The sequence below is a fragment of the Euprymna scolopes genome, chromosome 11 (genome assembly GCF_053919585.1).
Source record: "Euprymna scolopes isolate OS-2025 chromosome 11, ASM5391958v1, whole genome shotgun sequence".
In the NCBI taxonomy this organism is placed as follows: domain Eukaryota; kingdom Metazoa; phylum Mollusca; class Cephalopoda; order Sepiida; family Sepiolidae; genus Euprymna; species Euprymna scolopes.
Window position 1 is genome coordinate 146,986,773 of NC_136492.1, and position 13,251 is coordinate 147,000,023.

The following is a 13,251-nucleotide window of genomic DNA, read 5'->3' on the forward strand; positions in this document are numbered from 1 at the left end:
AAATTTCCTTGAATTTCCACTTCTTCTTAAGATCTCTTAAACTTAAGTTTTAAATCTTAGACATTTTCAAGAATCAGAAACATATAAAGGATTCCAATTAAAATTGGAATAAGGATGCCAGACATAAGGTTTAATATTTCCTTTTATTTTCTATTAGATCTATAAGACATAAGCGTTCATCAACCAGTTTACTTTTCTTTTTTATCTCACTCATGTCACGTGCTGTTAAACCTTTAAGAAAACGTAAGTATGAGGTTCATTAAAATGAATAAAAATCTTAACAATTCTGTTTGTGTACAGAGAGTAGTTTACTTGAAAAAATAATTTTCAAGATTTGGACTGAAAATAGTAAATCTTTCATTTCTGAATGTGAAAATAAATGATTAATAACAGTGCTAGATTATCAAATGTTTTTGACTGTTAATTATTCTACATTAAATGTTTTTTGTATTTTACCAACCAATTCAGAATGTTCTGCTTTTTAGGCATTTTGAATTGAAAGGCATGTTTAATTTCAGAAGAGCTTCCGAATGGTAGCTAATCTGTATAAGTCTTAGAGATGAAAAAGAGTTTTCAGTGGGTAGCGGATCTGTATATGTCTTGAACTTTAAATTTTTTGCAGACAAAGAGCAAAAATCTTTCTCATGTGAACATGGAAAAGTATGTGCAGGAATTTTAAAAAATCCAATATTTTTATGGAGCAATTCTGGTTTCTGATTGGTTGCTAGCAGAATGTGGCTCCATTTGATTGCTCAGTCCTATCCTCAGTTTTTATAAGCAGAACCTTCAACTTTTCTTTCATCATACCCTCTTCATATTCTTTGGAATTATGAGGATGAGTCTCCTTGCTGCTTCGGTTGCTTGGAAAGTGGGTAGAAAAGTACCAGTCAATAATCCATTCTTGACAGTCAGCACGACAGGTGTGGGGGCAGGAACTGGCTCAGTACCTGTTGGATTGAGGTACACTGTCTGGGTACTACCTAAGGAGTCCACCTTTCCAGGCCTTGCTACCAAGCCTTTGAGTGGAGTAAGCTTATCGTTTGCTGCTTGAGGCGCGTCAACTGGGGAATGCCTACAGGGTTGCTGGCAATTTTTGCTAGGCAAGAGTCCTCCTCCTTTAGGGGAGCTTATTTGACATCCCCACTTTTCTGACCTTGTGTCACACTATCCTGAGGTGGGCAGCATTTAAATATCTATCCTCATCATACTAATGAATATAAGTCTCCCTGCTGCTTTGGTTGCTTGAAAACTTATGTAGAAAATACCAGTCTTGACAATTAGCCTGACAAGTGCAGGGTCAGGAACTGACCTAGTGCCTGTTGGACTGAGGTACGCCACCTGAGTTTTACCTAGGAGGTTCATCCTCGCAGGCCTTACCAGCTGGCTTACAGGTAGGGCAATTTTATTGCTTGTTGTTTGAGATGTCGATGAGGATACCCAGGCAGTTTTTACTAAGTCAAAGTGCAGCTCCTTTAAGGGTGTTGCTGGATATATATATATATATATATATATATATATATATATATATATATATATATATATATATATTTTTTTTTTTCAGTTTACTTTCTGACCTTGTGTCACATCTTGCTACTACTACCTATATAGCCACGCTGATATTATAAGTAATAAATTACTAATATTGTGAGGAGATCTTTGCAAAGAGAACTCAGTAATGGTTGGACAGAAAACACAATGTGGAAAATGTCAGAATAATATCAATGATCCATAATTACGAGTCGTTTGCTTAGCAAATCTGACTAACATTACCAACTGATAGCAGCTGAATATGGACATTTTAGTAGTTTTCGTTTGTTAGATTTTGCAATTAATATTTTATACTGGATAATAAAATTTAGAATTTTAAGAATAATTATCAAAGTTTTGTAGAAAATAAAAGTTTTGGATTATTCATCGAAAGTAAATTCTCCTTATGATTTCATGTTCTTTGATATTAAAAATGGCCAAAGTGTTTGATTTGTTGATGCCATTTCTTTCTGTAGGGTGATAGAGGAATGGAAGGTCTTCCTGGAATCAGTGGTCTACCCGGCTTGAAAGGAGAACCTGGTATAAATGGTCCACGTGGATTTGATGGTTCAGTCGGACCCCCAGGACCTCCCGGTGTAAGTATTATCTTATTTTATGTCACGTTTGCCACCCGTTTATGTAACTGTAAAACTAATGGCCATTTTTTAATCTTTTAAAAATACGCTTTTAATTTGAATAAAGATAAAAAGTCAAAAAATATAATTTTGTAAATAATTTATTTGTCAAATTTGTTACTTTTAAAAAAAAAAATATCTTAGAAATTTAATATAATGCTAAATCGGAAAGGTATGTGTGTGTGGGGGGGGTAAATATTTTTTTTAAAAATATGGGCCACTAGGCGATTATGAAATGATTGGAATCATTAAAGAAAAACCAATAAAAGAAGAAAAGAAAAATAGGGAAGATAGAAAGTGGAATTCGCCTAAACTTTTCCTCATTGTTTTGATGATATATAACTTTTATTCCTCATCTTTCATTTAATATTATTGTCTATCTATATAAAAAATATATATCTATATAAATATATCGATCTATATAAAAATATATATCTATATAAAGATATCGATCTATATAAAATATATATCTATATAAATATATCGATCTATATAAAAATATATATCTATATAAAGATATCGATCTATATAAAAATATATATCTATATAAATATATTTATCTATATAAAATATATATCTATATAAATATATCGATCTATATAAAAATATATATCCATATAAATATATCTATCTATATAAAAATATCTAGCTATATAAAGTTAAGTATGAGTTAATGTTTATACATTTTCTATGTAGAGTATTAACTCATAAACTCATTAACTGATCATTATGAAGTTTGGAATGCAGAAGCTAGATGATAGGGGTCGTAATGTGGGTTTATTTAATTTAGTTTAGTTTTATGCAAAGGGTGTAATATAGGATAGTGGAAGTCCTTCATAAAAATTCAATATCTTCAATTTTTTGTAAAATTTATTCCACAAATGTAACTTTTTTAAAAGATCTTTGGTAGGTTTTTAATATGGGAAAATCTCGCATGTAAATATTCAAATATTTCAGCTTTACATTAAATTTGATTCATATTCATTAGACACAAATGAAGAAAAATTCCTTGAATTTCTGTTTCTTCTTAAGACTCCTTAAATTTAAGTTTTAAATCTTAGAGAATTTTCAAAAATCAGAAACATGTAAGCAATTCCGATTAAAATTGGAATAAGGATTCCAGACATAAGGTTTAATATTTCCTTTTTTTTCTATTAGATGTACAGTAGAACTCCGGGATATGGTGGCTAGAGGACACGGTTTTTCAGATTATGATGTGGAAATACTATGTATTTCCGGCCCCTGGTTGCAGTATTTGCCCCGCCTTACAGTGTTATATAAATGTTTATTATATACAGTACTGTGTTATATACTGTACTGTATTATATACTGTACTGTATTTTGTTACAAATTTTTAATACCGTATCCCGGGGTTCTACTGTACCTATCTCTATAAGTGTATCTATATAAACGTATCTATCTATATAAATGTATAAAGTTAAGCATATGTTTATGTTTATACATTTTTTTATGTAGAGTATTCACTCATAAACTAATTAACTGATCATTATGAAGTTTGGAATGTAGCAGCTAGATGAAAGGGGTCGTAATGTGGGTTATATTTGTTTTAGTTTACATTTATGCAAAGGAGGTAATATAGTGGAATAGAACTGCTTTGTAAAAATTCAGATATTCAGATATTGAGTGTTTGAAAAGATTTACATCCAATTGGATTTTATGCATAAAATTGTGTAGGCATTATGCGATAGTGTAATACACTGGGAATTGCAGATTATATTTTTTTTTTTTGCTGTGATCTGCTGTTAGCTTTTATTTTGAGAATTAATTAAATTTCAATTCAATTAAACCATCAATGTTTGAGTAAGACCGTTTCTGAATTTTTTAGATAAGGATTGGCTATTTGTATGATTTGGCTTCTTTGGACTACTGTTCTCATCTTGAGTGTGATTTTCACAACGTTTCAATCGATGTAACATCTTACGATGTAATGGGTTCATAAGTGGTTAGAGTATTTAGAAAAATCAGTTGTAAAAATGATATTCTCCTGAAGAAGGTTGAAAGTTCAATTCTTTATGTTGGGCAACTGAAAAAAATGCAATTATGAATTTATTGGGACCTCTATCCAATCATGGCTGACGGAACAAGAGCATGCTACCCCCGTGAAGTAAATAAAGGGTTCTGTTCGAAATTCCTTCACAAAAAAATGAATACACAAATTATGAAGCCTTATCTCAAAAGATTAAAAATAAATTAAAAAATGAATACACAAATTATGAAGCCTTATCTCAAAGGATTAAAAATAAATAAAAAAATGAATACACAATTATGAAGCCTTATCTCAAAGGATTAAAAATAAATTTAAAAAATGACTAAATAAAAATAAAAATATGTGATATCCGTTCTTGTTTTTAATCTGAAAATGAATAGTTTCTTGTTTTTGTTTTATATTTAATTTTGGTAAAAGAAATACATTTTTATTTGATTTTTTTTTTTATTTTCCTTCTTTTTTTATCAGGGAACTGTTGTTGGCCCCCCTGGAGATCCTGGTATCCAAGGTCCCCGTGGTTTCACTGGTCCTGCAGGTATGAAAGGTAATCCTGGTCCAGTTGGTCTTCGAGGTTTGAAAGGAGAAATAGGAGGTCCTGGTGTGCCCGGTCCCCCAGGCAAACAAGGTAGAGATGGACCAAAGGGCATTAAAGGTGACATAGGTTTTGAAGGTAAATATCTTTCACTTTCAATCAGTAATTTTTTCACGATCAAACACTCGTTTTTGTTTTTAGGCAAATATATTTATTGACGATGGTCGTTCCAAAAATAAAGCTTCATGTTTTATTTTTTTTTATTCAAAAAGTTGAAGGGCTATGAAGACGGAAGTGGTAAAACAAGCAACCTTTTGTGCCTCAGAATTTATTTGTTTCTACATAATCACCACCATTCTCAATGCATTTGTATCACTGTTTCTGACACACGTTCATGACAGGGGTGGCTTTCTAAGAGTCTCACACCATCAATATCTGCAATAGAGAGATGAAACTTTGAGGCCCTGAATGCATGTTCAGTCATCATAACAATTTGCAATCCCTTCTGATCCATTCAGGCCAATAAAAAATAGGAGTCATTACTTTTGGAACGACTCTTGTAAGCCATACCATTTGGCATAATGCTTAGAGTGCTTTCAAATGAGCTGGGTGGCTGGGGCTCAATCCTTGGTTGAGTCATACTAAAAACTAAAAAAATAAATCATACTTATTGTTCGCTTGCTAAACACTCAGCATAATAAGTGAGGATCAAAGGTAAGTGGAGGTATCACAAGAAAAGAGTGGCGCCCTCCCCTATATCTCTATGAAAATGAAAAGGGAGCCTTTGGATCACGCTCGACTATGAGTGACCATTTTATAGTTTTGTTTTTTTATTTTTTTTGGCATATCTCATTTTAATCAATAATCAACTTAAAAAGGCATTTGCAAAATATATCATAGAAATATGCACATAAATATGTCATTAGATAAACTCTAACATTATTCTTGTGAATTCATTTTTTTTTATCATTTGTAAAGTTGTTTATTTTAGAATATTTTTTAAAACCTGGTTATATAATTTGTTTCAAATACAGCGTGGAACGATAAATTTGTCGCCTTGAAGAAAACAATACTAGAGTATCATTTTAAAATGCAAAGGTTGACGACTGGTGGTAGTCGATAGGACAGGCACCAAGAGATTTCTACCGACAGCAGTTCCATTAATGATTATGAAAATCTCATTCATTTCTCAAGAAAATTCTTTTTTTTTAAATTCTTGATTAGGTCTTCCTGGTAAAGATGGTTTAGTTGGACGACCAGGATTTCCTGGAGCTAAAGGTGAACCTGGACAAAAGGGAGAGGCTGGAATAGGAGAGGCTGGACAAGATGGTATTCCTGGTCGTCCCGGAAAAGATGGTCGCCCAGGTGCTAAAGGAGAAAGAGGTCTTAAAGGACAAACTGGACCCCCAGGACAGACTCTTGATGGCAACCCTGGTCCTACAGGTCAGAAGGGAAACAAAGGAAGTCGGGGTTTCAAAGGTCAAGATGGTGTTGATGGTCTTAATGGATTGCCAGGTCCTAAAGGTAAGAACTGCACATTTGTGATTTTAAAGTGATATTTTTTTTGAAAAGGGAGGTAACTTATCACAAAACTCGTTTTTATTCATAAAGCAGATTTCAAATGACTTGATAGAAAATTATATAATATTATTTCAAATGACTTGATAGAAAATGATATAATATTATTTTAAATGACTTGATAGAAAATGATATAATATTATTTCAAATGACTTGATAGAAAATCATATAATATTATTTCAAATGACTTGATAGAAAATTATATAATATTATTTCAAATGACTTGATAGAAAATTATATAATATTATTTTTTAAATTATCTCTTTTGAAGCATGTTTACCCTTTTTTATATATTAATAGAATAATCGTGACCTGTTTAGTCAGTATTTGTTAAATATATTATTTAATATATATAATGTATGAGCTTGGACATTAATTGATAATCATGTTTTAGAAAAATTTCACAAAGTTAAAATACATTGTGATGTCATAATATACCTCTTATCTCTCTCTTTCCATCAACAACTAACAAATTTTTTGTGCTATTCAGAAAAATAAAAGCTTTATCAAAACAAATTTGTTGATTAAATATATTTCTCATTTGATGGAATTTCCACGTCCTGCTAGTCTAAAATAATTTACAAAATTACATTCGAGAACATTCAATTGAAAACTATTTCTGAAGTTTTGTTTTGACTTACAACTTTTAGGTGACAAAGGTGGTGAATGCAACTTCTGCAGACAAGGTATTAAAGGTGAACAAGGAGATCCTGGTATAGACGGTCTTCCTGGACGATCTGGTCTGCCTGGAACTAGTGGTGAAAAGGGAGAACCTGGAGAACCTGGAGAAGATGGTCTGTATGGACCGCCAGGAGATAGAGGACAACCGGTAAGTATGTATGTATGCATATATATATATATATATATATATATATATATATATATATATATACATTGTGTATATTTATATTGTGTATATTTAGGCAGCATTTTCTCATTTAGACAAATATTATTTACTAGCACAGAATTATTCTGTTTTACAATTTTCCTTTTTATCTTCTCCAATCTCTGAATAGTCCTTTTTGTGTTCTTCTAGCGAAATTGTATATGTTGGATCCATAATGCTTTCAACAGAAGTACTTCTATCATCCTCAGACACACATATATATATATATATATATAAATCCTGTGAATCGCTTTATTGCAGGTCAATATTTTTTTAATTTTGAAATTGCTATTAAACGCAGAGATATGAAATTTGGTACACTGGAAGAGCATAACAAGATGCCTTATTTCTCTGACTTTTGTGAAATTTAAACAAATATTGTAGAAATTATACTAAGTTTTCTATTTTCTGGTAATTTTAAGTGTGCATCACTTTTTGCAAGTCTCTCAAAATACCTAGAAAGGGTTGATTGACAGCTAGTGAAAAGGAACATGTTGTTGCAGGTCGTGCAGAAGGTTTATCTCTCATAGATCTAGCCAAGGAGCTGGGAAGAGATCGAAAAACAGTTTCTTCATTCGTTGAAAGTCTAAACATCAAACCAAGGAAGGACAAAAACACAAAGTCAATTTCTGCACGTGATATTAGAAAAATTCGCCATCAACTTATCAAGCAGCTGTGCAGTAACAGTGCTGCTATATTTGAGAAGGCTGGAATGCATTTCTTGTCCAGAAAAACATGCTGCAATATCTTAAACAAAATTGCAAGAAGTATTAAGCCCATATTAAGACCTATTTTAAACCAAACTCATAAAAAAAAACGTTTGGCTTGGGCTCAGGAATACATGAAAACCAGCTTTGAAAAGGTTCTTTTCACCGATGAAGCCAGAGCAACCCTTGGTGGAGCAGATGGGTGAAGCAAAGTTCGGAGTCCTCTTGGATTTCCTACCACTCATCGGTTCTCTCATTAACAGGGAGGTGGAGGTGTCATGTTTTGGGTGGAATAATCTGCGACGAAGTAATTGGACTATTTTGAGTGCCAGAAGGTGTCAAACTGACAAGCCAGTCTTATATTTTATTTTTAAATGAACATTTGTCACCATGGCTTCATGACCTTCCATTGGTGTGTCACGACAAACTGATTTTTATGCACGACAATGTGCCATCCCACCCAGCCATGGCTACGACACCCTACCTTAAGTCATTAGGCATTAGTGAAGAAAATTTGATGATATGACCACCTTGTTCTCCAGATATAAATCCATGTTTATAAATAAATATTTTCTTAAACAAAATAATGTGACATTCGTTCTTGTTTTTGGTTAATATTGTTACTGGATATGTTCTTTATTTCATATAAATAGAAATATGACGTTAGATCGTTGTTTTATTACAGAGAATATACATTTTTAGACACTTTCAATAAAGTGATGCACACTTAAAATTACCAGACAATAGAAGAACTAGCATAACTTTCAAAACATTTGTTCAAATTCCACAAAAATCAAGGAAATAAGACGTTGTTGTGCTCTTCCAGTGTTATACCAAATTTCACTTTTCTGCATTTCAAAGCAATTTCAAAATTAAAAAAAATATTGACCTGCATTAAAGTATATATATATATATATATATATATATATATATATATATATATATATATATATATATATATAAATTTAACAATTTATACTGATAGTTAGAGATTAAGATTAGAAAAATGAAAATAAAAGGATAAAAAAGTTCCAAGCTCAATTATTTTCCATTGTGGTTTCAGAGCATATATAATATAACAGAAATAATTCGCTGGATTCCAAAGACACATTTTTCTGTTTATAATTTATTTATTGTTTTCCTTAAGGTTCACATTACAGATACGGTTAACTGATTTCAGCGAATTAATAAGTTTTAATAAATTACGTAACAATATATATAATAAGTAAAGAAAAAGCAGAAAACAACGTAAATCTCCATATTTAATTCAAATCATTTAACCTTATCAACGGTATACTTGAATTAAAAACACTTTATATAAACCACATAAAACTTAAAATAGGACTATAAGATGTAAATGAAACATGATAAAATTGAAACAAAAGTTAGAATGAAACACACAAAGATAAAAATAAGTATATATTTTCTATAGCTAAAACAAAATATTAAGATAGAAGGCTTTTAGGCGAAGAAAATTATGGGGGTTTGTTAGCTGAATAAATCATGTAAATTGTTAAAAAAAAATATTTTTTGAACTTAGGGTTAATGTCTGAGAAGTAAATAACTCAAATATGCAGTAAAGACATAATTTTAATGCTTTGTTAGTTGTGAACACAACAACACTGTAATGTGAACGTCAAGGAAAAAATAAATAAATTATAACCAGAAAATGTTGTTTTTGAAATCCAGCGAATTATTTCATATATATATATATATATATATATATATATATATATATATATATATATATATATTTGAAACTAGTATATTTAGGCAACATTTTTTCATTCAAGCAAACATTATTAAATACAAGGAGATAATTTTGCTATATGATTATTTTATTATTTTTTCGATTTCCGAAATAATCTATTTATATCAAAATCGAAAATATTGATGAAAGTTCCAGTGTTATCACATTCGAGTGCGATTCATCTTCAGATGTTGATGAGGAAAAAGTGAGTAAGAGCGAAAATGGAAAGTAAAAAAGTGAAAAGTAAAATGCACAATAAATTGTATCGAGTGATGGAAAGTATATAAAAAATCGATGAAAAGTCTAGGATTATATGGAAAATCGAAAAAATACAAAAAGAATCATAGCAAAGTATCTTTGTTGTATTTAATAAGATCTGCTTGAATATATATATATATATATATATATATATATATATATATATATATATGCATATATATATATATATATTCTGCGTTACATCCACTCTAGGATTCTTCAGGCTTATGCGTGAATTTTGTGGCCGTCTGTCGTTTTTATATACGCACCTTCTATTGAAATTTTAGTTAGCCAATCAGTTTTCTAGTATCCACTGCGCCCTTCCTATCAGTCAATGAACATTTACTTACAGGAAAAGGCCAATTTGACCTCTGGTTTACCTGGTTCTTTGTGTGTGTTCTAGTTAGCCTGGATATCTAGTGTCTTGACCTGTTTTAAATCTAGGTTGGTTTTTTTTTTTTTTTTAAAGAATCCTAGAGTGGATGAAACGCGGAATATTCAGTGTAGCTTAATCGCCATATATATTTTATGAATTACTAACTAGTTCTACCTACGTATTGAGCACTTTTGAAGTAAATACTTACAGTTTACGCATAAATTTATACTTTCGTATATTAATTTTATGTGAGTAAATGAAGTAATTATATATATATATATATATATATATATAGATGTTATTTATTTGTTTTTGTTTTTCACGATACTTTTTGAATGAATTCAATTATTTATACGAAAGTGTATTTTTACCTAAATGTGAGTTGGGAATAATTTTCCCTTTGACCAATTTAGTACCCCTAAATAGGGAGCGGTATATGTATTGTTTTTAAAATATAATTATCCACTGTCACGTGTTTCGTCATCAATGACTCATCAGAGTAACTGAATCTAGCGAGATTCGAAATTGGGACCCCATGGTAAGAAGTGTAAACCTTAACCACTAGGCTATCTCTCGAGATTGCTGAATGTATTGCGATTTACGTTTGTTTTTGTTTTTTGCAATATTTTTGAATGAATCTTGCTAGATTCAGCCTTTAACCACTTTGATGAGTCGTAGACGACGAAACACGTATTAGTGGATAATTATATTTTAAAAACTATATATATATATATATATATATATATATATATATATATATATATATATATATATATGGGCAAATTGTATTATGTTTTTTTACAGAATGTAATTTTTCTATTTCACCAACGTTTTTATTTTTGTATCTAATTTTCAAATTGTTTAATGCCTTCTGATTTTAATCCTCTTAACATTTGATTTTAACTATTATCCCTCTGTTTCATCCTTTTCACAGGGAGATCTTGGACGTCCTGGATTACCAGGTCTCAAAGGACAGAAAGGAGAACTAGTTACAGCACCCGTCATCAAAGGTTTATTTCAACGTTTTTATTTCACAAAAAATACAAAACATTTTACATTCAACAAGGTTCTCTCTTATAAGTGATTATTCCCAAGATTTCTTTGGCCTTTAGCTTTTCCTAACCATCATGTTCAATTTGAGATGAGTCGTTTTTATTTGATTTAGTTATAAAGCCACTCTGGACTAAAAAATGGCTGAGTAGCCCCGTTGGTGTTCCCTGGCAGAGGCGATAATTAGTTAACAATAAAATAACCCTTTCTCAGAGAGTATGTAAAACCTGGGAGTGTGGAACTCTTATAAATGAACAGAACTATTCTTCAGCCCAACAGAAGCTAGGCCCCTGTTGAACTGATTGCCGAAGACCTATCCTCGATTAGTATATAATGGACTACTACTGTGCCCAGTACAAGTTCAATCAACATGGAAAAATCATACCATTTAATATCAGAAGAAGGTAAAGCCTGGAAGGATGGGCCTCCTAGAACTTAACATAATCATATCCTCCTTCGACAGTGGCTTACTTACTCGTAAAATTGATTTCTGCATTTGATAGAATTAAACAAGAATGGAAGTGAAAAGATTCTTTGAAAAATCTCTATACTTTTGTTTCACGTGAAATAATTGCCATTAATTTGTAACGTTCACTAACAAGACTCAATTGCAAAGTAGACAAGTAGAAAAGAACTTCATCCACACGTCTAATGTGATCTCGAACGTCATCCATATCTTTAATGTGATCATCTCTCTAACGTGATATTTCTCCTTTTCATAGTCTTTTTCTTTATGAGTGATGTCATTTTGCATGTATTTGCATATGCCGTCTGCACTATATTACAAATGCATTCTTTAAAAATGATTAAAATTACTCAGAGTATCAAATGCTAAATGGCATAATTTAAGTAGCCATATGTGTGTCTGGCTAGCTTCAATAATCATATATGAAAATTTACTTTTAATAAGCAAAGAAAAAGAGACTTAGTCTTAATGATAACTGATAATAGTAAAAAAGAAAAGAATAATCACAAATGCAAATATAATTTTTATACTTGCTTAAAAAAGTTTACAAATATTTATATGATTGAAGAAAGAATAAAGTAAAAATAATCGACTGCTTGACTGAATTTTCATTGAAGAAAAATCTTTCATATTTTTTTCTCATTTTATTTGTTTCAACATTTCTAATTTTATAATTTAAATCAATTTTTTTCTATCAATCAATTTTATCTTTTCACTGATTAGTTGAAAGTGAAATCAGCTAGTAAAAAAAAGGATTCTAACAAACATTTTCTTTCTTCTTCAGGTGAAAAGGGAGATAGCGGCTACCCAGGTATTGCTGGTCTTGCTGGAAATAAAGGCACAACTGGACCCCCCGGACCTACTGGACCCCCTGGTTTACCTGGACCAAAAGGAGAAATGGTAAGATTTAATTAGATGAATTATGTAGAAATGAAATATGAACACTGCTGTGTAGCATCATGAGAGGACATTTTCCTCTATAAAAATTAAAGAAATTACAATTTCTTACATAAATAATAATAATAATAATAATAATAATATAAAATAATTATATATATATAGTAATATAAAATTAATATTATAATATATAATAATATAAAATATATGATATAAAATATAATATATAATGATATAAACCATTTACTACCGAAATACATTACATTACAATTAGAAAATAAAAAGATTCTTTTTAAGCGTTTCTGGAGAGTTCTAAAAATAGAACAGAAAAGTGTTCTATTTCCAAGGGTTCCAGAAAGTTCCAAGTCGTAGTGTTCCATTTTAGAAATTCTAGAATATTACATTCATATCGACTAAAAATAGATGTTAATAGTATCATGACTTCAATTAAATCAGCTCTGAGAAGGAATGCTATTTTGAGGTGACCTTTCAACTATTCCTGAGATAAAATCCCGTTGTAAGGAATTCTTGAAACAAACCAATTATAAACCCCCTCACAAAGAACTGGACTCTTGGTAAAT

The 13,251-nt window shown here is 30.6% G+C and overlaps 1 protein-coding gene across 1 annotated transcript in view; it reads left to right on the forward strand.

Annotated features, from left to right (window-relative positions):
* Nucleotides 1-13,251, forward strand: part of LOC145288105 (uncharacterized) — a 269,577-nt gene that overhangs the window by 212,755 nt on the left and 43,571 nt on the right. Inside the window, exons 14-19 of the mRNA XM_080136163.1 lie at nt 2,004-2,123; nt 4,639-4,840; nt 5,927-6,226; nt 6,931-7,109; nt 11,192-11,267; nt 12,558-12,673. Of these exons, the coding sequence (XP_079992289.1) occupies nt 2,004-2,123; nt 4,639-4,840; nt 5,927-6,226; nt 6,931-7,109; nt 11,192-11,267; nt 12,558-12,673 (993 nt within the window). The remainder of the gene's footprint in view (nt 1-2,003; nt 2,124-4,638; nt 4,841-5,926; nt 6,227-6,930; nt 7,110-11,191; nt 11,268-12,557; nt 12,674-13,251) is intronic.